The following is a 25,156-nucleotide window of genomic DNA, read 5'->3' as shown; positions in this document are numbered from 1 at the left end:
TCAAGCCCAAATCTTTCTTGTTCCCTGGTATAAACATGGTGGTAACAGAACTTTACAAAATGCATACAACCAAATCGGAAAAGGAAGTTGTTATTTACAAACTGTACATCAAAAATACAAAGGGTTGTAAAAAAATTAGCTGCAGAGAATCCCATTTCCTATGAAAAAGTCTTTGCATTTAGCTTCCCTATGTTTTGCAGGAGACCCCTTCGGTGACACCAGCAGATGCTTCAGGGGAAATGTAAAAGGGTTTCAAAATCTGCACGTTGACTTCCCAACTAGCTCCTTGAGCTGCTGTTGGAGGTGAGTTTATTCTCAAATACAAGAGTGCGGATTTCCAGCTGGTCCTTTTAGGAAAAGGCTATGGGAAAGCATTCTCCCTGCCCAGGCAAAAACTGCACAGTCCAGAAGTGTGTGCACCCAACAGTGCAAGACAGAAAACGCAGGAAGATGTTGTGCTTATGTACACCAGGATGTTCAGAGTCACAAACCAGCCAGTGGTTTCAACCATGGCCAGCAGCTACAAGAAAACACAGTCAAACCCTTCCAAGGAGCAGAAGGAACGTTATTCAATGAAGGGAGTCCTCCTTAACCTTGTCTCTTGCTGCTCCTTACCCAGAAAAAGCACCTGAGATTTCAAATACAGCTTACGATCAGCTGCAGCAACCTCAACTGCTCCATGAGGTTAATATGGAAGAGACCAGTTTCTTCCAGCAGTGGATTTCCAGAGGTTTCCATCCGAAAAGGACTTTGGGCTTCTGCACCATAGGTGGCTCTCTCTCACTCCTCCTTGTCCAGTCTATATATACTGCAGGAATTCCATCAGTCTCGCCTTCTGCCTGGAAACAGCAAGCTGCCTCGAAGCCCTTCCAAAACCACCTGGAATAGTCTTGATAGGTGGACCCCTTTAACCCTGTTACAGAGGAGATCCTTCCATCTCCAGCACTGTGAGGAGGTTCCATCTCAGGATGGAAAATCACATGTCCTCAACACTCCACTTGTATGCCAGCTCCTGAACTGCCTTTTTACTTGAGATCCTGGCAAACCGCTTCTGCTCAAAGCCGTTGGACCTACAGGAACAGAAACAAAGTCAATAAGGTGACCCAACAAAAAACTGGGGCAGACAGATTTCTTGGGGGAGCTGGGTGGCCTTCACGGTGCAACCAAGTCCTTCAAATTTCCCAGCCCCAAATCTTGGTCATGAGAAAGTTGCCAACAGCAGCTGAATGAAGATAACCCACCTACCCGCAAACTTCACAAAGAAACCCCATTAGGGATGCTGCTTCAGTGTCCTGATCAGGGACAGAGGATGGACGCGAAACCAGAAGTTGTTTCAGCAATAAGTCAATATTGCAAGTAGGAAATGCCACATGGGTATATCACATGGTTCTTTGTAACTGGAGACCATCTATTACCATTACTAGCAGAAAGACAGACTTACCTGTCTACTCCATCCCAGCGATACCCAGGCCAGATGTTGAACCTATTAAGTGGGGGTGCTGGTCCATTGTATCTTGGCTTTTCTGAAGAAGGGGAAGGAAAATAAGCAAACAGCTTCAACCATTATTATTTTTCAGTGAAGCCAGGGAGTTATGCTAGCACTGACCCAACACACATAGAGGAAGTCAACAGTGGTCCTCAAAGACAGTGTGATTTACGGGGAAGACAATGTGCAAGGCACAGGGTTGTTCACGGGAAGGCAGAGGCAAGGCAAAAAAGCAGAATGCCTGATATGCCATCCATCACAAAATGCCTTCCTAGAGGAAGAAGCCCTGAACAACATCTTCCCCCCCTCTACCCCAGAAAGCAATTTTTGTTGAGGGGAGCTTAGAAGTAGAATGTGAGGACTGGGTGTAACAGAGAAGGACGACGGGGCAGTTTCTTGCCCAGTTCTCTTCACCACAAAGCTTTAGTCACTCCTCTGACTCCTGACACCCCACCCTTTTCAAAAGGCATTGTTGAAAATTCCATTTAGGTGCATCTCTTAGGGTCAAAGTTATTTCCAAGCTGAACATTCCACCTCTTAGCTGTAACAGATCAGAAATGACCTTTGGGAAGCACGAGAATTAGCAGAGTGCCTCTTCCTGTCAACCACAGCCACCCTCCCCACCGCCACAAACCAGTAACACCTGGAGACCGCAAGTGCTGACCTTTGGTATCTTTCTTCTCCTTGGCCTTCTTCTTCTTAAGGAACTCGGCCATGGGGTCCCCCTCACGCTCCTGCTCCCGCAGCATCTTGTCCAAGTCCTGGTCGTCAATGTACCGGGCCAGTGGCTTCTGCATTTCTTTCGCTGCATCTTCCACATTCTGCTGCTGCTGCCGGCTCTGTGTGAGGCTGCAGGGAGAGGCACAAACCAAAGCAGGGCATAAGCGGCTGGACTCAACTTTTTTTCTTGCCTTTTTTGCACAAGACACTACAGGAGGTTTGGAAAGAGAGAAGGGTCACCTGCTGTTGCCCAAGTCAGCAACACACCGAGGAAGGCTTGAGACAGCGGCTTTTCTCTGAGGGGGATGATTGTGGCTCAATGCTAGAGCCCCTGCTTTGCAGGCAGGAGGTGTCAGGTTCCATCTTCTGAGCTGGTGTTAGGACACCTTCCTTTCTCACTGTTAAGTGAGTTTTCCCATCCCCATTTTTCAGTGGTCTGATAGGAAATTAGGGATTCTGCCCTGAACGCAGGAACCATCCAGCTTACCCCTTTCCCCATTTGGCATACTGCTCATCTCGCTCGGATTTCTCCTCTGCTTTCTTGCGTTGTTCCAGCAACTCCTGCTTCAGGTCCCTCTTGCGGCCCGACTTGTCCCGGAAAACTGTTTCAGCATGTCGCGATTCAACTGGGGAAGGGAAGCGGGGGAGAAGGAGTCAGGCATTCAAGCTAGCCACAACAGGGGGCTGAAAGGTCTATCTGCATTTCCTTTCAATCTGCTGGGTGCTAACTTCATTGGGTGTGAACAATTAGACTCCAAATATCTGTAAAAGGTAAAGGGACCCCTGACCATTAGGTCCAGTCGTGACTGACTCTGGGGTTGCGGCGCTCATCTCGCTTTATTGGCTGAGGGAGCTGGCGTACAGCTTCCAGGTCATGTGGCCAGCATGACTAAGCCGCACAGAAACGCCATTTACCTTCCCACCGGAGCGGTACCTATTTATCTACTTGCACTTTTGACGTGCTTTCAAACTGCTAGGTTGGCAGGAGCAGGAACTGAGCAATGGGAGCTCACCCCGTCGCAGCGATTCGAACCGCCGACCTTCTGATCAGCAAGTCCTAGGCTCTGTGGTTTAACCCACAGCACCACCAGCATCAAATATCTGTAGGCTTGCACATTTTTCAATCATAGCCCCCTACATCCGTATGAAAGGAGAGTGGTTCGCTTTAGAGAATGCAGAAGCTGCAAATACCCATTCCTGCAACTAGAAGTCCCAGCTCATCACCACTGCATTTGCAGGAGGACCTGCCCAAAACTCTGGTGGGCCCTGCTCCACTTTGGAGAGTCACAGCCGAACACTTCCTTTTGAAAGCCGCTTTCATTCCTGCTATAGTAACCCAGTCTTGGCGGGGATGACATGTCCTGATGGGTTTTAAACAGAGGTGCCCATACAACCCCGGGGGTGAGGGCTGGATTCATGTCCTACTTGTGCCATGAAGTCACTGTGTGACCCTGAGAAAGTCACATTCTCCACCTCTGCCTCCCACCCCACAGCTCACCTTCCAAATGTTTGCTGCTGCTTTGCTGTTTCCTGAGCTCATGCTGCTCCTTCCTCAGCAGCTCAGCTGACACTAAGCCAGCTTTGCCCCCCGAAAGCATCTGAGGGCCCTGCAAGCCAAAAGCAGCACAACAGCTGTGTCAAAAATAAAAAATGCTACCCTTGTGCCAGTTCCACAAAAGTACTAAACCCCATATAATTCCAGTGTAGCTGCCTCTGAGGGAAGTCATTCCCCACAGCACATGGGGAAAGCATACAGGAAATCATTACAGGGTCCTTACTTATTTATTTAGAGCATTTGTACTCTGCTCTTCAGCCCAAAAGGCTCCCAGAGTAGTTTAGATATAATCAATTAAAACAAGACATCCCTGCCTGCAGATTTACCATCTATTAAAAAAAACACCACAACACACAGAGAGAAAAGGGGCAGGGAGAGAAGAAGAAAAAGCAAAGTCTGGCACCAATTCTTCAACAGTTCTTATCATGGTTGTCACGCTTACAAAACAGAATCAGCACATTTACTGCTGAATAACGAAGTCCTCACCTTTTGGATGCCATCCTTCCCTTTGGTGTCCTTGGCCCGTCGAGGTGGTGAGAGGTCAGGGGGGCTCTCGGATCTGTGGGCCTTCCTCCTGCCTTCTTGACCTCTGCGGGGAGGGGACAAATCAGAGTCTGAAGACTTGCCCCGTGTTCTTCTGGGAGGAGAGAGGTCGGAAGGAGAGCTCGGGCGCTGTGAGTGTGTACTGCGAGAGGCCCGTGGTGGGGAAAGGTCCGAATCTGAGGAGGTTTTGGCACTCCTCCTGGGTGGGGGAGAATCGGAGTCGGATTCAGAATCATGCCTCTGGCGCTTCCTCGGTGAAGGTGCTGATGAATGAGACCGTTTATTGGCTTCAGAGTCTGCGAAGTGGCATACAAGCATCAAAACAAATTACCAAATGTGACTGGATGTTTACCAGGACTTCCAATAAGAATAACTCACACTCCCAAAACATACTTGTCTCTGGAGAAAGGCTTCCACAAATCTACTCACCTCTGGCGTTGCTTTGTTTTTCTAGACCCCCAGTGGGCAACTGCCGTTTCTGAGACAGCAATGGGCCGGCATCAGAATCACGCGTCTTCTTCTGGGGTGGTGAAAGGTCAGAGGTAGCCTGCCACCTTTGATGGGCTGAGGGCTTGTCAGCATAGCGTTCCTGTCGGCCTCCATGCGAGCTTCTGGTATTATTTTTGCCTGTGTCAGAATGATGCCTTTTAGGTGATGGATCTGGTGAGCCACGGCGGCCCCTCCTGGGCGGGGACGGATCTGGTGAGTCACGACGGCCCCTCCTGGGTGGGGATTGATCTGGTGAGTCACAACGGGTCCTCCTGGGCGGAGACTGGTCCGGCGAGTCACGGAGGACCCTCCTGGGCGGTGATTGGTCCAGCGAGTCATGACGTCTCCTCGGCGGTGACTGGTCTGGCGAATGCCTTGCTCTTTTTTGTTTTGTGGCGTCTGAACTGGAAGGAAAACCAAAATGCACATTAGTCAAAGCTTCAAACAGGCAAGTCACTTTCAGTAAAATTTTGCTGCCTTATATGGTTTTGACACAGCAGGCTGGCAGCAAGCGGGGAGTAGCAATCCTGACCAGAGAACACCCAGTGGGCTGACTCAGCCTCCTGGTGTTGGCACTTGAAACTCTGCCACTGCCAGTTTCTTTGCCAATACCACCACAGTCAGAATGCCAACTGACTACCATGTGTGCTCTTTCTTTGGAATCATGTGACAATTAATTATTTATCTTGACACCCCTCTTATACCGCACTACGGCCAGCCCAGTTCTAACTATGTTCATAAAGATGTTGGGAGGCTTACTGTGCCCTTTTCAACTGTGCAGAGCCTACACAGTCTGTTTTCAATGAGCCTGCAACAAGCTTTGTGCCTTAGCTTCAAAGATTTCATAGAGCTGGTGTGCTACAAACATGAAGTGCTAGTCATTCCTTCCACTCACAAACTATGTTAAATAGCTGCTCCAGTCCAGAAGGCTAAAGCCACTGTCACAGCAGCTGTTAAAATCATCCTGAAGGAGCTTTTCTTCCTCCTCCTCCTCTGGTGATCCCTCGTAGACAAGTAAGATTGTCTTTCATGAACACTGTCTTAACAGTGAGTAAACAATACTGTCTTAACATTCAGTTGGATTTGTAGCAGAGAAGTTGTTTTGTGCTTATTGGTGCAGCACTTTGGTTTTTGGGATGTTGAGCGATAGGTCAAGCTTTTCGTAAGCTTCTTCAAAAATACGTAGGATGGTTTGGAAATCATCCTCTGAGTGTGCGCACACTACGTTGACATCAGCATACTGAAGCACTATGACGGAAGTTATGGTAACCTTACTCTTTGCTTTCAGCCGACTCAAGTTAAAGAGCTTTCCATCTGTTCCTCCTATACCACAGATGTGTCCTAATCAGGAAAACATGAGCTGTTAAATGCTTAACTAAATACCCTCCTTACCTCTTTGTTGACTTTGCAGTCACAGAAGGATCAGATTCTTCTGACTCTTTCTTTTGATCTGAAAAAAGAACGCAATTCAAGCCATGTTTATGTAGACCTCTGAATCGTCTCCATAACATTATGAGAAGATGCAAGTTTTGTGGCTTTTGCAATGGTCATGCAAAGGACAGCAATGTCTAGAAAACTAACCCAGGAGTGGTGATGTGAAACGGAACATGTTCCAGTGCTTTATCTTTCTGCATAATGCATTCCATCTCATATGGTAATTAGTAACAATTAACATCAATTGAAAATACTGTGTTAGGCAAGTCAGACAGAGCCAACCTTTCTAAGTGTTGTTTATTAAATATAAGTAAAATAAACACACTAGATTAGATCACCTTCTAGAGCATTAGAAAGTTTTCCAATGCAAATTACCCCAATTCATTTTTCCCCCCTGGAAAATTCACATCACTGTCCAGGAAGAGAGCACATATTTTTCCATGCAAAAGATCCTAGAGATAATACCTGGTGTCTCAAGGTGGGAGAAGAGACTCCTGCTAGTCAGTATCTATAACACTGAGCTGGATGGATCAAAGTCTGACTTGGCACAAGGCAACTCCCTGCATTCCTATGCTCGCCCCCTCCCTGAGCTAAAGTAAACCCCTGACAGGCTTTTTTGGCAACCCACAAACTTCTTTTTCAAATTCCACTTCCCACAAACTGTTTCACCCTGAAAATACTGCTGGACTACAACTCCCACCATCCCTGAGCATTAACTATGCTGGCTGGGGGATGATGTGAGTTGGGATGTCATTGAAGGGTCACTGTTGACCCACTTCTGTAGCATAGTTATGAAAAACGGATTACACGTGATACGTCATAGCAAAAATGTTCACACTAACTGAATTCTACATGAGATTCCATTACTGACAGTTTGCATTCTTATGACTCATAATGTCTTATTTTGTTAAGACCCCAATGAACCTCTACATTGCCTATACACTAATAAGTAAAGTGTATTTATTTTCCATCTTCATTCTTTTTTGCGTAGTAACCGCTATTTCTTGGTTACGCTTCCATAACGTTTACTAAGCTACTTCTCTGTTCACCTGACCTCATTCTTCTGCCACAACTACAGAAAGAGAGACAAAACTACACAAAAGAACCCCCTCACCCCCCCCAAAAAAAAAAAATTTGTGCCCATCTTGGCTGTGTGCCTACATGCAGCGCTAACCTGATGAAAGTATCTCACAGAGCACAAAATAATCACCCCATTAGAAGAACTACAGGACACTAACCTCCCAACAGCTTCCACTTGTTACTGGTTCGGAATTCTTCCATCCATTTAACTTCATCTGGCCGCTCATCAATAAACTCAGCCACCTGGAAGGAAAGACAGGAGATCTGGGCAATCCCAAGAGGCATGTCGCACTGCAAAGCCAAAATCTCCCCAGCTGAGCGACCCTTTTTACAGTGTGCACTCAATGCATCTGTGCTTGTCTGAACCCTCCAATTTCAATGAGTAAAATGGAAATTATATTGATCTTCACTACACACGACTGAGAAGAAAAGGTGATGTACTTACTCAGAGAGTTAAACAGTTTTAAATAAGTGATGGTACAGCTAAGCTCTCTGTTTCCAACTGCCTCCAAATACTCACCACAGGCAAGTCTCCATCATCCCCCTCCTCATCCTCTTTTTCCTGCTCAATAGGGACATTTTTCCAGCTCGTGTCATCATCATCCACTATGCGAATTCTGGATGTCAAACAGATAACACAACATGATCAAAGATCAGCATATTGTTTAAATGTATTCTCTGGGGGGGGGGGGGGAAGAGCAGCTCTCTAGAAGAAGAAATCGCATTAGTATCACAGTGTAGCATTACAAACACTTCATGAATAAATCTTCTAGATAACTGCTAGGCTGTTAGAATATAGTTTTGCTTATCATCTTGCTGCCATGATGAGCCCGTTACAGCCCAATTTCATGCATGTATTCAATGGGGCAACCTTAGCCCCTACAGCAGAACTTTCCAAATTTTTCATGTTGGTGACATACTTTTTAGACATGCATCATTTGGTGACACAGGAATTGTTTTACCAGCAAACTGGAGGTTAAACAAGCCCCTTTCCAACCCCAGGAGGAGCACAGGAAGTGTTTGTGCAACACACCTACACACTGCAGCCAACACACTAACATATTGTGACACAGTTTGGAAAGCTCTGCCTTAGAGCAAAGGTGGGCAACTGGTGCACTCTGCCTAATTTCATGTAGGTGGTAGAGAGGGAAAGATGCCATGCCCCAGACAGATTAACCAAATGTGGGTCTGAACAGGAAAAGGCTCCAAGGTACCATAAGGGGAGAACAATTGCATATATCTACCTAGTTATTGAGGGACGTGGGTGACGCTGTGGTCTAAACCACAGAGCCTAGGGCTTGCCGATCAGAAGGTCGGTGGTTCAAATCCCCGCGACGGGGTGAGCTCCCATTGCTCGGTCCCTGCTCCTGCCAACCTAGCAGTTTGAAAGCACATCAAAGTGCAAGCAGATAAATAGGTATCGCACCGGCAGGAAGGTAAACGGCATTTCCATGAGCTGCTCTGCTTTGCCAGAAGCAGCTTAGTCATGCTGGCCACATGACCCGGAAGCTGTTCGCCGGCTCCCTTGGCCAGTAAAGCAAGATGAGTGCTGCAACCCCAGAGTCATCTGCGACTGGACCTAACGGTCAGGGGTCCCTTTACCTTTACCTAAGTATTAGGTTTTCCACATCCAAGCCCAACATTCTGACTAGTCTGTTAGAAACTCAGAATGTACAAGTGGGCTGCGCCCTCATTTTTCTTATTATGTTGTGTCCACTGCTTTAAGAGCTGAGTGGCATGCTAAAGGCTTCTATGGGCAGCACCATCAACATACCTGCCATTTCGCAGGATACTCATACAAAGACCACAAACTGCTGCCTTCTAGGACCTTACAATCTGAAAGCTATAGTAAACTCCTAGAAAAGACGGGGGGAATAGAATGAATGACAGCCAATGCTACTGAATGATACTGAGGCTTGGTTACACAGCTGGAGAGAAAGAGGGTAAATGGAAGATTGGTGGAGGCATAAAAAGACTCACATTCCAGCACTAATCTGGTAGGAATAGGAAACCAGAAATTGCATAGACAAGGTCATGAAATGCCACACAGATGATGTGAGCAAGTGGGCTGCCTGGAACGCTCTGTCGGGTGGGAAAGAGATAATTGGACTTGTTCACCTTTGTCGTATAGAAGGAGGAATTTCACAGGTACGACATAAACCCAGCATGAAATGCAAGTAGGCTGCTAGACAAGGGTCTCCTCCACCCCACCCAGCCGTGCAATGCTCCATCCCTCCTCTGCTGCGTATCAACAAGCAAGTAAAAAATGCTGCAGACCAGTATATTTGGGCATATCTGCAAGGCTATTAAAAACAGAAATGGGCGTTGTGGCTTGAGAAGCAGGGCGGGCAGTCTGACCAACCAAGGCTGCCCTGCGATGAACTTTGGCATTCGACCGTCATTTATTCTTTTATATCCCTTTCTTTTGGCCCCCCAAGAAGCTCAATGGTGGCACACATGGTTCTCCCTTCCATTCTCACTTAACACCCCCGCCCACAACAACCCTGCGAGGTAGGCGAGGCTGAGAGGCCGTGCGAGGGGATTTGAAGCGCAGATATTTCTATGCGTTCACACCCCTCAAAAGGAGGGGGAAAGGAGAGCGGGGAAAGGGAGGAGGGTCTCCTCGCCATCGGCAAGAAGGAGGAGGAGGCCGCGGCGACAGAGCCAACAACCACCCCCGGCCCTCCATCCCTCCATCCTTGTTCCCTCCCTCCCTCCGTCTCCTACCTTCCCGGCGGCAGCTCCTTCGCCGCCTTCTTCTTCTTGCGCCGCTTCTTGGCCTCCGAGTCCGCCTCCGGCCCGTCAGCCTCCAGGTAGCGCCGCCGCAGGTATTCGGCCTTGGACAGGCCCGAGGCTGAAGCCGAGGCCGCCGCCATCTTCCTCAGGCGGGAGGAAGCGGAAGCCAGGTCGGCGACGGAGTCAGAACCATAGAGAACGAGGCTCTTTTTTCCTCCTTTCTCTATGGTTGGAGCTGCTGGGGGCCGTGAAGAGCGCGGGGTCCTGGGGCGCCCTCTAGCGGCAGCATCTCTGCGCGAGGAATGGGAGGCAATACTGTAATCCCGCGCCCACCAGGCGACCGGGGAGGGGGGGGAGGACAGAGCAGCAACCCTTGTTTATTACTGCAAGCCTATCCGCACCTTTTCCTTCAGGGTGCTCATGGTGAATGGCCTGATAACACTTGTAGTTTAATGGTGAATTTTGGATATAATGAAAATGTAAAAAAACTGGATTATTATAAAAGACGCAGGTGGAAATGACTAACAATTGGACTCATGAGACCAGGGAGAAGAGTCGGCGGAAGAAGATTGGAAGAAATTCAAGGACTATTTACGGAAACTTTGCAAAATTAATGAGTGTTGAATGATGTTGGATAGAAATTAAGGGGTTTATAGCTGTAATGTGATATGGGGAAAAGAAAAAAATAGGGTATAGAAACAGGTTAAATTTATGGATAAGGATTTGCTGAACTAACAATTTAAATTGGAATACAAGAAGGGGAGGTATGAGGAAGTCAGTGAAATATGTTATTGAAAAATAGGTATTGTGAAACTTATGTGTTTTTAAACCTTTTTGCTTTTCTCTTTTTTGATTCTTTTTTATTGTACTAAATTTGAAAACTTTAATAACTATCTTTTAAAAAAAAACAGCAATTGGACTCATGAAAGGGAGGAGGGACGTCCAGGAGATTCAATGCAATCTTGTCTTTCCGTTGTGTGTTGGATATGTGATTGTAAAACTGTAATTTGAAAAACCAAATAAATAAGTTTATTTTATTTTTAAAGGTGAATCGCCTGGTTCTCTTCCTCCCCACCACAACCTTGTGAGGTGGGCTAGGCGGAGGATACAGGCACTGGCCCAAGGTGACTTTCACAGCCAAGCGAGTGGGGTGGAGAGCATAATAATAATAATAATAATAATAATAATAATAATAATAATATTTATGCCCCACCCATCTGGCTAAATTTCCCCAGCCACTCTGGGCGGCTTCCAATCGTTAAAAACAATACAGCATTAAATATTAAAAGCTTCCCTAAACAGGGCTGCCTTCAGATGTCTTTTAAAGAGAATACAGCTGCTTATTTCCTTCACATCTGAAGGGAGGGTGTTTCACAGGGCGGGCGCCACTACTGAGAAGGTCCTCTGTCTGGTTCCCTGTAACCTAACTTCTCGCAATGAGGGAACCGCCAGAAGGCCCTCGGCGCTGGATCTCAGTGTCCGGGCAGAACGATGGGGGTGGCAGAATGACAGAACTGTAAAGTTGGAAGACCCCAGGGGTCATTCAGTCTGAACCCTGCAAGCAGGAATCGCAGCTGAAGCATCTCTGACAGATGGCCACCCAGCTTCTCCTCAGAAACCTCCAATAAAAAAGTGTGCCACTTTCCGAGGGAGCCTGTTGCGCTATCAAACAGCTCTTAGTGCCTGAAAGTTCTTCTTAATGTTTAGTTGGAATCTCCCTTCTTTTTTAATCCACTGCTTTGGGATAGTCCCAAGAGACTGCAGTACTAACGCAGTAAAGAGAGAGGAGTGGAGAGAGAAGAGGCAGAAGCAGACCTACCACCTATTTTAGGATCCTTCATCGGGAGGCATAAGCGCCAACTACTATATTTGAGGGGGCCGGGGGGCCCAAAGTTGATGGGCATTGCCACTCAAATGGTGCGTGTGACACGTCTTGTAATGTGGGGGAGAGATAACCTGGCCTCCCAATATTTTATTCAAGTTGGCACCCCTGTAGCCCCCTGACCCTTGCCTCTCAATACTATTGCCAGGCTGAGAGGCTTCCACATTTCAGGAACAGAGCAATATGAGCGATCGCCTCCTGCTGCCCTCACCTCCTCCCAACTGTGGATTTCCCAGAGGCACTGGGTTGGGCAGAGCACCATTAGTGTGGGAAACAGGACAGCAGGATACGTATGGTCTGATCCAGCAATACATTCCTGTTTGGTATTCTCTATCCACTGGGACATGGGTGGCACTGTGGGTTAAACCACAGAGCCTAGGACTTGCTGATCAGAAGGTCGGCGGTTCGAATCCCCGCAACAGGGTGAGCTCCCGTTGCTCGGTCCCTGCTCCTGCCAACCTAGCAGTTCGAAAGCACGTCAAAGTGCAAGTAGATAAATAGGTACCGCTCCGGCAGGAAGGTAAACGGCGTTTCCGTGTGCTGCTCTGGTTCGCCAGAAGCGGCTTAGTCATGCTGGCCACATGACCCAGAAGCTGTGCGCAGGCTCCCTCGGCCAATAAAGTGAGATGAACGCTGCAACCCCAGAGTCGGCCACGACTGAACCTAATGGTCAGGGGTCCCTTTACCCTTTACCTTATCCACTGCAGCACAGGCCAGAGAGCTAAGAACAATTCCATGTACAGGTAGAAAATATAATCACAGACACAGACCTTCAGAAGCCCCCTAATTTACAGGAGCCTTTGTCCACCTGGTTCCCTCAAGATGTTTTGAGCAGTCACTCCCATCAGCTGCTCTTCCCACCCACCAGGATGATCATCCAAAACAGCTGGAGAGCTTCAGCCTTGCAAAGGCCAAATTACGCCAAGACACCTAGGTGGAGAGCCTACCTTAAACAAACACTATTTATTACAAGTGTGCAGCTGACAGGTGTCAGCCTTGACAGGTTTTTAGACAAAATTGCCCAGCCTTAGCTAACACATGAAGAGGAAAGCAGGCTACACTTAATAGCCCCTACCTTTGCGAAGCAGAGACAATCAGTGCCGCTTGTGTGAAAATACGATTCTTTCAAGGTCGGGTACCAGCTTTTAGTTTAAGAGGGAGCTAAGGTCGATTACATCCCTACTGTTCTTCAGGACTTGAATATCCCTCATTTTTCTCCTAAGAGCAGAGTGGCCCTAGCAGAGGGCGAGCAGGAGTCTTTTCACACACCTCACTTTTATTGCTCTGGGGAAAAACAAATGCAAAAAACCAAACACCCACAAGGGAACAGGGGAGAAGAGAAGACCGACAATGTTGCCTCCCTTACTGAAAGTGCCAGACACTATTCATGCAGGTGGTGCTGTGGGTAAAAGCCTCAGCGCCTAGGGCTTGCCGATCGAAAGGTCGGCGGTTCGAATCCCTGCGGCGGGGTGCGCTCCCGTCGTTCGGTCCCAGCGCCTGCCAACCTAGCAGTTCGAAAGCACCCCCGGGTGCAAGTAGATAAATAGGGACCGCTTACTGGCGGGAAGGTAAACGGCGTTTCCGTGTGCGGCTCTGGCTCGCCAGAGCAGCGATGTCACGCGGGCCACGTGACCCGGAAGTGTCTCCGGACAGCGCTGGCCCCCGGCCTCTTGAGTGAGATGGGCGCACAATCCTAGAGTTTGTCAAGACTGGCCCATACGGGCAGGGGTACCTTTACCTTTACTAAGGTCGATTACATCCCTACTGTTCTTCAGGACTTGAATATCCCTCATTTTTCTCCTAAGAGCAGAGTGGCCCTAGCAGAGGGCGAGCAGGAGTCTTTTCACACACCTCACTTTTATTGCTCTGGGGAAAAACAAATGCAAAAAAACCAAACATCCGCAAGGGAACAGGGGCAAAGAGAAGACCGACAATGTTGCCTCCCTTACTGAAAATGCCAGACACTATTCATGCAGGAGTCAGCACTCAATACAGAACCAAGTGCTGAAGATCCTGGGCAATGATATACCTGGGAATCTAACTTTGACGGGCCAGTTGGGGGAGTAAATCAAGCAGAGGGTGGCCTGTGCCGTTTGCACCAACAGAATCCCAGGCCATAACAAAATGAGCCTCAAACCAGAAGCAATGCTTTTGCTTTTTATGAGAAGCCCTGCTAGCAAGCTTTCCGTGGGTCAAATTCAATCCAGAGAGTCACAAGCCGACCCTTCCTTCGCCAGGCAGGCGGAACTGTTCATCTTTTTCTGCACAACACTGTCCCGGCCTCTGTGTGGCGCTGCTACCGCTGGGAAGTGCCGTCTGCTTCGTAGCCCTCTGTTTTCATGTCGTTGAGGCCCAGCTCTTCGTTCTGCTCAAACTGCCGCTCGTAGTGCTCCACTCGCATCTCCGGGTCTTCCTCAGGAGCGTAAACGTTCTGCGGGCAGCAAGAGGCGGTTGTGTTATGCGGGGATACGACACAGAAACCCTTCCTGCACAGCCCACAAGGAATGAATCACCAGCTTTGGGGAGTTTGGGGGGTAGAAGGGCACCATGGCCTGCTCCCTGTTTAGCTCATTTTAGGAAAGGGATCACGTGGCTTGTGCAAGGGCCAAATCTAGAGCAGGTGTATATCGAGATCAGTTACATGGAACATGCATATGGATGAGAGCTATCAGCCAGCGCAGCAGGTGGTCTGGGATGTTGAGAATTGAGTGCAACATTCTTCTGGAGAACACCAGGTGCCCCATCCCTGACTTGTATACACACCTCTCTCTCTCTCTCTCTATCTTGAATACTTTTCAAGGCATGCAAAGCTGGGCCTGAGCACAAGCATGCTTGGATTCTTCAGCAATATGTTTGGAGGCACCTGGATATCCGATGTTTTCCCCAATCTCAAAACTCCCCACTTATCCTCAAAATCCAAGATGCTAAGCCCAAAAGATTGCAACTTGGCTCAAGCCGTTTTCAACAGTGAGTGTGTTAGCCAAGAATTCTCCGGCCTCAAGCCCCCAATGCACTACCCAGGCCCCTCAAACCCCAAACTTAGGCACTTGCTCCGTTCCTCGTCCTGTGTCCCGTTCCTGACATGGGTAAGGAAGGTACAGACTCCCCTGTGGCCCTATAAACATCCCTGTTGTAACCTCCACTCCTCCAGATTTACAATCCTCCACTGTCCAGAGGTCTCCAGCTCTGTCAAATGACTCTGCCCTTTCTTCCCTTGCTGTCCCAGGTGCTGAGCTGGGTCACATAACACCTGGGTTGGTGCCATCTTAGCCTGTTCTCAGCAGTGTCAATATCTTAGGCCTCTTGTCATCACCATCATTTTGTGCTCTTTCTCCCCAAGCACTTTGAAACTCAGCAGCCAGGCACATGCATACTCCACAGCCTGTCTTTTTCAAATGGGCCATTCTCAGAACTTTCCTGTTCTCAGGAACCAACATGGCCAGCACTTGCTACAGAACTATCTGCTAAACAACCCCTTGTTTCTTCTTTCCCAAGTTCACTGTACCTGGAGGTAACTGTTCCCTGCAGGGTCATCCAGGACAAAATGTATCCTCAACTGCCCATCTACTACCTGGAGAGAAACAGAAAAGGCACGCCCATCAGAGAAGGCTTCACAGCCTCTCGTCCCAGCCAGAAAATTAGCCCAAGTACAGGAGGAGCATCAAGCCAAAGAGCCCAAATGCCCTTCTCATCATTTATTTAGCTTACATACCACTCGATGGGATGCAGGTGGCGCTGTGGGTTAAAGCCTCAGCACCTAGGACTTGCCGATCGAAAGGTCGGCGGTTCGAATCCCCACGGCGGGGTGCGCTCCTGTCGTTCGGTCCCAGCGCCTGCCAACCTAGCAGTTCGAAAGCACCTTTGGGTGCAAGTAGATAAATAGGGACCGCTTACTAGCGGGAAGGTAAACGGTGTTCCGTGTGCTGCGCTGGCTTGCCAGAGCAGCGATGTCACGCTGGCCACGTGACCCGGAAGTGTCTGCGGACAGCACTGGCTCCCGGCCTATAGAGTGAGATGAGCACACAACCCTAGAGTCTGGCAAGACTGGCCCGTACGGGCAGGGGTACCTTTACCTTTACCTTTTTACCACTCGATATTAGCAGTCTCAGAGAGAGACCTCGGAGATTATAGTGGGTAGCTCAATGAAGGTGTCAACCCAGTATGTAGTAGCTGTGAAGGGGGCAAATTCCATGCTAGGGATCATTAGGAAAGGAACTGAAAATAAAACTGCCATTATACAAATTTATGGTGTGACCACATTTGGAATACTGTGCACAGTTCTCCACCTCAAAAAAAGATAACAGTCGTATCTTGGTTCTCAAACGTAATCGGTTCTGGAAGTCCATTTGACTCTGAAAACCATTCAAAAACCAAGGCACGGCTTCCGATTGGCTGCAGGAGCTTCGGACGTTCAGCTTCCGGAAAACGTTTGCAAACCGGAACACTTACTTCCAGGTTTCCGGCGTTCAGGAGCCAAAACGTACGAGTACCAAGGAGTTTGAGAAGCAAGATATGACTGTATTGTAGAGTTGGAAAAGAGTAAAAAAAAGGGCAACCAAAATCATCAAAAAGAGGTGGAGAAACTCCCCTATGGGGAAAGGTTACAGAATTTAAGGTGAATAAGAGCAGACATTATAGAAATGTATAAAATTTCTCATGGCATGAAGAAAGTGTACAGAGGGAAAAATTCCTTCTCTCCTAACGACAGAACTTCTGGACATCCAATGAAACTAAAGAATATAACTCACACAGTAAACAGCTCACAAATATGAAACATAACTAAAAACCAGTAGGTAAAAAAGGTAAAGGACCCCTGGATGGTTAAGTTCAGTCAAAGGCAACTATGGAGTTGTGGCGCTCATCTCGCTTTTAGGCTGAGGGAGCCTGTGTTTGTCCACAGACAGCTTTCCGGGTCATGTAGCCAGAATGACTAAACCGCTTCTGGCACACGGGACACTGACGGAAACCAGAGTGGTACCTATGTATCTATTTGCACTGGCATGCTTTTGAGCTGATAGGTTGGCAGAAGCTGGGACAGAGCAACAGGAGCTCACCCTGTCGCAGGGATTTGAACCACCAACCTTCTGACTGGCAAACTCAAGAGGCTCAGTGGTTTAGCCTACAGCACCACCCGCATCCCTTTTACTAAAAATCAGTAGGCACATATCAATAACACCATAAAATCCAGCAAAATTAAAATTTACAAACGACAGTAAAAATAAATGTACAAAAAAACAGAAAACCATAGTATGCTGAGTTAAAGGCATAAAGAGGCACCAAACCTGTTGTAGCTTCCTGCCAAATGCACAGAGTTTTTCTGCTTTGTCTGATGTTGAGCTGTCCCCCAGAGTGAATGGGTTCTTCTCCACCTGTAAGAGACAACTCAGAATTTAGTCCCTGTTCAAAAGCAGGGCCCCCTAAGCCAGCCAGTGACTCTGCTCACATCCAGCAGATTCAGTCTTCCCATTCCGAAACATTATTCCTGTCTCCTGTCCCTCCAGAGACCAACACCTGTTGGCACCTGCTGGCAAGATCCACACCTGTCTAGAGGAAGGACATTTCTCCAGCTGAAGTGCAGCCAACAAGCCAACTCAAATTTGTTTTGAGTTCCTATTGGTTTAAGGTGTCCCCCCCCCTTAATTTAACAGCTTCCTTCCAATATGTGTTTTCATTAAGTGCAAGTCACTTTGTGGTGGCTTTACCTTCAAAGGTGGGATATACATTTATTTTATTACAAAACTCACCAGAGTCTGGATATCCTTTAGCAATCCTTCCAGAGTTGTGAATTTCCCACCCAGGGCTCCCATTCCTAGCTCAAATTCAAGCTCTGGAATCTCCACTCTGCAGGTTTCAGACTGCGGAAGAAGGAGGACATTTCACTTAGTTTCTGGAGGCAGAAATTTGCAAGAAATGGACAATGGCAGAGAAAACAGCACCACACCTTGAGGATGTCCCTCGTCATGTCTGATGGGTCAGTCACATGAAGGGTTATCTTGGTCCCCAAAGGCTCTATGGCTCCTCCAGATTTAACCTGTGGACAAGTAGGAAAACTGTAAACCGGACAGAGCTCATCCAAGGAAACATCAACCCAGCCAGACCAAAAGCTTCTCACCTCGTTTGTTCTGTGCCCACAAGCATCACAGTTCGTAGCCATGATAATGACTTCTTTGAAATGAGGAATCTCTGGAGAAGGAGAAGTCAAGGAAACCAACAAACAGCTAAACTCACATGCCTGTTTTACTGTTACAGATACAAGACCCACTTCTTTGCTTTGTCAGATCTCCTCATTGTCAGAATCCCAGCCCTAGAACAGCACTCCAAACCACCCTTGACACAGTTCCTCCACCACTAAAAAGGAATAAGGTAGGTTTGGTTGAACTGCACTCTTTGGCCAAGAGCGAGGCATCTGCACGCACACATATGACCGGACTGGAATGTGACATGTTCCTCGTTCACAGACTCAAAAGGATACGCACCAGCTTCATGTTTGTACTGGCCGGAGCATTACATTCAGGGCAGTTGGTGCCAAACTGCAGCACCTGGAATACAGGAGAGGGGCACAGTGGTTAGCTCAGTCAGTAGAGCATGAGACTCTTGATCTCAGATTCCTGCATTGCAAGGGGTTGGACAAGATGACCGTGTCCTCCTTTCCAACTCTACAATCCTATGATTCTAAGTCCCTTTCTGCAGGGTGACCCCTGCTGGGAACAGGAACCCGCCAGAGGGCGCAAGCCAGGCCTAAGCAGGCCACTGAGTACTCCAGAAGACTCTGCCTAAACCTCAAGAGCAGTTTACTTACTTCATTCCGTAGGTCGTCCACAGGGTCAGTCAAGTCCTCCTTGGGTTCATCAGCCTAAGAAAGAGCAGAGATGTTGGAATTTGTCTGTTGCACACTCTTAGGACCGGCAGCATGGCTCAAAGGTCAAGTGATTGACAACGGTGGCACATGAACTAGAACGCCATTGCCTAAATACTAAGTTACGGAGCCTTCATGAATCCACTAAGGCCAGACACCCTCTAACTCAAGCTACCTCAATTCCAAGCAGAGCAGCCTGCTGAGCGGTTCTCCTGTAGTGGGTCACCACCAGGGCTTCGTCCCTCTGTGGGGCATGAGGGTTTTCCACAAAGCTGTTGCCAGAGGGGTCATCTAGGATCTGGCAGAGAGAAAGGAAGTGGAAGGGAAGAGCCATTAATAGCCTCTGTTTGCTTCTGCAGGGAACAGTTGGGTGCATGCCAGGATAGGCCAGAGTTCCCCACCACAACTAAAGACAGCCCTGTCCTGGTGGTACTTACAAAAGTGAAGGCTGACTCCACATCTTTCAAGCGCTTCAGCTTACAGATGAATTCCTCGATCTTCTCTGCAACATCTGGGTGGGTTTCCTGCATCCAGAAAGCAGAAGCAGTTGCTTTTAGCCTCTATTATCCAGACCAGCTTGGAAGAACAACTTGGGAGTCCAACACCAGACTTAAAATCCAACACCACAGGCCACAACTCCCATCACCCCTTGCAGTCAGCAGGGCCAATGATCAGGGAGGATGAGAGTTGAAGTCCAACAACAACCAGAGAACCAAACATTCCCCTTCCCTGCTTTACAGCAAAGAATATCAAACAAACAAGCACAGAGAAAGCTGCCTTATATCTTATTTGCCCAGCATCACTTGCTGCATGTTATTGCCAGACATATTTAACAAGTGAGTCTTTGTTTACCAAAAGGGGGGCAGGTAAGGTGTTAGCCACCCATATTCTGGACTTCTGGGGCCTTTAACAATAATGCTAGAAATATTTAGGACCAGCTTTACTAGCTCACAGGACTGCGATAGAGTTGTCCAAACCAAAAGGGCGTTCAGTGCTTCTAGGCAGTTCTCAAGTTCTGCTTCCCCAAGGGTGACTTCTAAACCTAAATAAGCCCAAAATTCATTTAATATACTGGCCGTGCGATGAGCACTGCCATAGCAACAGCCAATGCCAGGTATCTTGTTCAATAAGCAAGAAATCATTCAGCAGCTGATGTCCCCAACACAGGCATCTTTCACCCTGCCAGCTGACCGAAAAGCCCCATGAAATGACAGGTCAGCCCATACAGACAAGAAAGTGCCCTTGCTGTGGAGCCCTTGCAAGCAGCTTACCCTACGGGATGGCTGGTCCTGCTTCAATCCTTCTATGGCTCTCTCAATTAACCCTTCAATGGTGGTAAGAGCTGGTGAGAGGAAGGGAGAGAGAAAGGGCAGACACATCACTACCCAGCAGTCCAGACCCCACCAGTTATATTCTTCCACACTGGCACGCAAAAGTGACTTTTATTACTAGAAATAACAAGGTTGGCTCCTTTGCTGGCTCTCGTGGACTGATATCAGTCCATCCTGCCAGCAACCAGACCCTCTACAGTGAGCCAAAGACTGGGTAGAACAGGGAAGAGAGGCCCCAACTTCTGCTTTTCTGGCAACACAATTCCTCCTCTGTCTCGTACCCCCATCAATTCCACTGCCCTCCCCCCAGCTGCCCTTAGAAAATAGAGCAGATGGAGCTAGCACACTGACAACCACTGCAGGTGCACAGAACACAGGGTCAGCTGGCATCCCCATGATTTAACCAAGGAGCACCAGTACTTTGGAAAGCAGTCAGCAGTGTCAGCCACCAACTGGGATGGCTTTAGAAGAGGGGTAGACAAATTAAGGGAGGACTCTCCATGGCTACCTGCGTCAGTGGCTATGTTCTGTCTCCACTCTCAGAGGCAGCAAGCCTCTGCATGCCAGTTGCAGTTGCACTCAAGTCCTGCTTATGGGCTTCCCAGAGGCATCAGTTTGGCTGCTCTGAGAACAGGATGTTGAATGAGATGGCTCTCTGGCCTGATCCAGCAGCCCAACAGTTAATTCTCATGTTAATCAGATCAGGAGGAACAGGAGAGCAGACTCTCAGAAAGCAGGAAGCTACTTAGTGGAGATCTGGATTCTATAGGCTGACTGGGCAGGGGGCTTGATCAAGGGGCTTTCTAGCCCTCTTGTTCAAGCCAGTACAACAAATGCCTCTTCCACACACCCTTTAAAAGCCCCACAGTGGAAAGCGTTCCTTTTCACACCCTCAAACAGCAGCTCCTCCTCCAGAACAGGTCGTCAGGAATGTGCTAGTAGCTCCTTGCATCCCAAAGACCAGCTGCCCCAAGACATAGTGAAACGACCATATACCCACCTCCCTTCTGAGAAAAAGCAGGGATTTCAAAGTCTAGCTCGGGTACTCTAGCTGTGGCACAGTCAGTCTTCACCACTTCCCTATTCATATCCTGGGGAGAATGATTTACAGGAGAGGTTATACCAGTCTAGAAACCCGGCAGCCCACCTGGTTGGGTGAGGACAAGGACATGCCCAAAGCACACATGAACTAAAGGGAAACACAAGCTGAGTGATAACACCTCCCCAACTAACCCAAACCAGAGCAGGGGTGGGGGAAGAGGCCTTCTGAATCAGCTCCAGCCCACCCCATTCCTTCTGCCTCTTCCTAGAAGCTTGTGCCCATGTTACCATTTATCCCTGGTAACCAGAGATAAAAGGGTGACCAAAGCCAACCTTTAAATGTGCAATGGAGACAGGTGGCAGTTAGTTACCCCACAGAAAATGGCACGAAAACCCAAATGCCTCTTTCAGCTATTTGCAAACAGATGTTACCAAAGTATCTCTTCCAAAGAGCAAGGCAGCTATTTTCCCCTTCCAGTTTCAGAATTCCACTTTGGAAGAACATTTAGAGACCGACCACTGGCCCTACATGTTTGTATGAAACACCACCATGGATGTCACACATTCAGAGGTTTTCCCCCATCCAGTTACCAGTTAATTCTAAAGGACAAACTGGACCCAAGTTCCGATCCAGAGTGCACACACTCATTTACTTTGCCCACATGGTTTGACTGAAAACTGTGAGGGCAAAGGAAAACAGGTCACCTGACACGATGACATCTGGTGACTGATAGTGGGTGGCCCCGTGCACCTGTCAAAGTTGGCTCATGGGGAGTGGGGGGGTGGGGAGAGTGTAAGGATCTGGCTGCTGGCTGGATCCAGTTCCCAAACCCTGCTAGATGCCTAAGTTATGTTTTTATGCAACCTGGGGGTCACAGGCATTTTTGAACTCTGCACTGGAGGAGGGGTGTAAAAAGCATCCCTTTTGGAACGGCAGAGTAAGTTTCTGGCACTGATTGAGTGGTTTTCTATATGTAATCTGGGTTATGGCTTCTACATTGCCTTGAGTCTTGGAAAGGTGGCTATTAAATCTTTATATAACGTAAGATCACACCGAGGGACCTCAAATCTGGATTTCCTTAGTCTGATTTCTGCAACGTGACATCAGCAGCCCAGCCCACCTACAGCCACACACTGTGCTGCCTTTGTACTGTAAGAAAGTAAGCTTAATTGATTGAAAGCTTGCTTCTCTGCCAATTGTGGTTTCTCAAGCCAGATCAGCTTTACAGCAAATCAGTTCTGTGACGCAGTGGATCCAAACGGGCAGGGATTATGCCAAAACCAATCTTCAAAGCTGCCAAATTTGCTTCTAAAGCATAATCAAGGTCCTTTAGCTACCACAGGGGAATGGGAAGCAGACAAACCCACTCACCTGCTTGCTCCGCACAGTCAACATATAGCATACACCTTGATCCTGGATCCGGCCAGCCGACTGGATCTCTGAGTTGGTCGAGCCACATCTATTGCAGGCAAAGGAACTGACAATGATCTCTTTGAAGAAGGGAATCCTAGTCAGCAACAACCGAGTCACCCCCTAGGTAAGGAAAAACAATAATAAAGGCAAACTGCAAGGGCTCAGCATCCCAAACATCTGGGCTGCTGCCCAGTCACACTTTGCACCTTTCCCCTTTATACAAAGACACCCCAATTTCCCCCCTCACCAAAGCTCTGTAACAGACATGCCTTATCCCAAACAAACAGTACCTGCTCCTATAACCCCAACGATGAATGAGAGTTGTATACGATAGTCCGACTCAGAGTAGACCCACTGAAGTCAATGGGCATGACTCACTTAGGGGCACTATTTCCAATGGGCTTACTCCAAACCGAACAAAGAGCAGTCACCTATCACCCCCTCCCCATCCTAAATTTAATAATGATGTTTAGAAACTATATGGCACCATGGGTGGGGTTTTTTGGGGAGGGGAGGAGACATCCTTGCTCAGAGGGCAGCCGATCGGGGGCAGGGGAGAGAGAAAAAGCAAGAGAGCAAGGCCTGAGAGGGGTCGCCCAGCACAACAAAGGGGTTTCTCTCCAGGGGCAAGTCCTAGAAGAGGAAAAATAGGAAAGGAAGCGATGGCGGCGGAGCGGGGTTCCCATCTTGGCAGAGGCTGCTGCCATTAGAAGGAAAACCTGCGTCTTAGCAACCCCCCCCGCGAGAACCCTCTCGTCCCCCTCTTGAGAAGCTGCCCGGTGGGGAGGACGTATCCCGCCACCCCCGGAGGACGGTGATGCCCCACAGCCGGGGCGGAGAGAGAGAAGAGAGAGACCGGCAGAGTGAGGACTAGCATCTTGGGGAGGCTCACGTTGGAGTGACAGGCCATGCAGAGGGACTCGATCTCGTCCGGCAGCTGCTCCTCGTCCTCGGCGCTAAGCGGGCGGAACAGGGCCGGGGTCGCTTCCCCGCCGCCCCGGATAGGGTCGAGGGTCCCGATGGCCGACATGCTTCCCGCAGCAGCAGCAGCAGCAGCAGCAGCGACCCACGCACGCTTCCGGCAACCCGGAACTTCCACTCAACGCATGCGCATTCTCACCCACACGCCCGAAAAGAGGGCACCGGCTTCGGGTGACGTCACAAGCGTCGTGTGACCGAATCAGTGCGCAGTACTCCTACGCGGGCCTCGCGGGCTTTTCCTAGGCCTCGGCGGACTCAATAAGAGGACCAGCGGGGAGGCAGAAGTTCAACAGGGAGAGAAATAAGAGGGTTAGCGGGCAGGCAGAAGTTCAACAGGGGGAGAAATAAGAGGGCCAGCGGGGAGGCAGAAGTTCAACAGGGGGGAAATAAGAGGGCCAGCGGGGAGGCAGAAGTTCAACAGGGGGAGAAATAAGAGGGCCAGCGGGGAGGCAGAAGTTCAACAGGGGGGAAATAAGAGGGCCAGCGGGGAGGCAGAAGTTCAACAGGGGAGAAATAAGAGGGTCAGCGGGGAGGCAGAAGTTCAACAGGGGGAGAAATAAGAGGGCCAGCGGGGAGGCAGAAGTTCAACAGGGGGAGAAATAAGAGGGCCAGCGGGCAGGCAGAAGTTCAACAGGGGGAGAAATAAGAGGGCCAGCGGGCAGGCAGAAGTTCAACAGGGGGAGAAATAAGAGGGCCAGCGGGGAGGCAGAAGTTCAACAGGGGGAGAAATAAGAGGGCCAGCGGGGAGGCAGAAGTTCAACAGGGGGAGAAATAAGAGGGCCAGCGGGGAGGCAGAAGTTCAACAGGGGGAGAAATAAGAGGGCCAGCGGGCAGGCAGAAGTTCAACAGGGGGAGAAATAAGAGGGCCAGCGGGGAGGCAGAAGTTCAACAGGGGGAGAAATAAGAGGGCCAGCGGGGAGGCAGAAGTTCAACAGGGGGAGAAATAAGAGGGCCAGCGGGGAGGCAGAAGTTCAACAGGGGGAGAAATAAGAGGGCCAGCGGGGAGGCAGAAGTTCAACAGGGGGAGAAATAAGAGGGCCAGCGGGGAGGCAGAAGTTCAACAGGGGGAGAAATAAGAGGGCCAGCGGGGAGGCAGAAGTTCAACAGGGGGAGAAATAAGAGGGCCAGCGGGGAGGCAGAAGTTCAACAGGGGGAGAAATAAGAGGGCCAGCGGGGAGGCAGAAGTTCAACAGGGGGGAAATAAGAGGGCCAGCGGGCAGGCAGAAGTTCAACAGGGGGGAAATAAGAGGGCCAGCGGGGAGGCAGAAGTTCAACAGGGGGAGAAATAAGAGGGCCAGCGGGGAGGCAGAAGTTCAACAGGGGGGAAATAAGAGGGCCAGCGGGCAGGCAGAAGTTCAACAGGGGGAGAAACCCTGGGATGGAATTTCTGTCCACGTGGGCATACTGGAAAGCCAGGCTGCTAGATCCTCCTGCTGGCGGTTAGACCTCAGAAAGGGAAGCGTTCCCCTCCCAGTCCGGTGGCAGAGGCACCACCAGGAACCACTTGGCCGGGTGGGGAAACAAGTCGAGCCCTTGCCAGGGTGAGCCTGGGCAGGCTGCAAGCCGCTGGGAAATGAGAGGCCTCAATAGAACCTCCAGAGCCAGGAG

At 49.1% G+C, this 25,156-nt stretch overlaps 2 protein-coding genes across 3 annotated transcripts; both read right to left on the bottom strand.

Annotated features, from left to right (window-relative positions):
- Positions 1 to 10,210, bottom strand: BUD13 (BUD13 spliceosome associated protein). The gene is made up of 11 exons (XM_028708092.2): positions 10,035 to 10,210; positions 7,828 to 7,924; positions 7,466 to 7,550; positions 6,186 to 6,243; positions 4,734 to 5,197; positions 4,248 to 4,600; positions 3,705 to 3,813; positions 2,694 to 2,832; positions 2,151 to 2,335; positions 1,442 to 1,523; positions 1 to 1,070 (listed from the first exon to the last, which is right to left on the bottom strand). Exons 1-11 carry the CDS (start codon positions 10,181 to 10,183, stop codon positions 977 to 979), a joined length of 1,815 nt encoding a protein of 604 aa, XP_028563925.2. The 5' UTR covers positions 10,184 to 10,210; the 3' UTR covers positions 1 to 976.
- A 3,858-nt stretch (positions 10,211 to 14,068) lies between these two features.
- Positions 14,069 to 23,669, bottom strand: ZPR1 (ZPR1 zinc finger). Of its 2 annotated transcripts, XM_028708335.2 has the most exons (14): positions 23,460 to 23,667; positions 22,526 to 22,687; positions 21,113 to 21,203; positions 20,053 to 20,123; positions 19,219 to 19,305; positions 18,957 to 19,079; positions 18,725 to 18,778; positions 18,398 to 18,464; positions 18,038 to 18,108; positions 17,867 to 17,956; positions 17,670 to 17,780; positions 17,208 to 17,294; positions 15,431 to 15,496; positions 14,069 to 14,356 (listed from the first exon to the last, which is right to left on the bottom strand). In XM_028708335.2, exons 1-14 carry the CDS (start codon positions 23,595 to 23,597, stop codon positions 14,222 to 14,224), a joined length of 1,353 nt encoding a protein of 450 aa, XP_028564168.2. In that variant the 5' UTR covers positions 23,598 to 23,667; the 3' UTR covers positions 14,069 to 14,221. The 2 variants fall into 2 exon arrangements, with proteins under 2 accessions (XP_028564168.2, XP_077775462.1); XM_077919336.1 differs by lacking the exon at positions 17,670 to 17,780 and having other exon boundaries at positions 23,460 to 23,669.
- Between the last annotated feature and the right edge of the window lie 1,487 nt (positions 23,670 to 25,156).

Source organism: Podarcis muralis, chromosome 15, assembly GCF_964188315.1.
Source record: "Podarcis muralis chromosome 15, rPodMur119.hap1.1, whole genome shotgun sequence".
Classification (NCBI taxonomy): Eukaryota; Metazoa; Chordata; class Lepidosauria; order Squamata; family Lacertidae; genus Podarcis; species Podarcis muralis.
This window is presented reverse-complemented; position numbering and strand designations above follow the sequence as displayed.

Excerpts from the sequence above, each read along its gene's own strand:
- BUD13 (XM_028708092.2), bottom strand. The coding sequence starts at position 10,183 with ATGGCGGCGGCCTCGGCTTCAGCCTCGGGCCTGTCCAAGGCCGAATAC. Across the intron at positions 5,198-6,185 it reads ACTGCAAAGTCAACAAAGAG|TTCAGACGCCACAAAACAAA; the intron begins GTAAGGAGGGTA and ends TTTTCCTTCCAG. Across the intron at positions 1,071-1,441 it reads CGCTGGGATGGAGTAGACAG|GTCCAACGGCTTTGAGCAGA; the intron begins GTAAGTCTGTCT and ends CTGTTCCTGTAG.
- ZPR1 (XM_028708335.2), bottom strand. The coding sequence starts at position 23,597 with ATGTCGGCCATCGGGACCCTCGACCCTATCCGGGGCGGCGGGGAAGCG. Across the intron at positions 21,204-22,525 it reads TGACTGTGCGGAGCAAGCAG|GATATGAATAGGGAAGTGGT; the intron begins GTGAGTGGGTTT and ends CATTCTCCCCAG. Across the intron at positions 15,497-17,207 it reads TTGGCAGGAAGCTACAACAG|GTAGTAGATGGGCAGTTGAG; the intron begins GTTTGGTGCCTC and ends GTTTCTCTCCAG.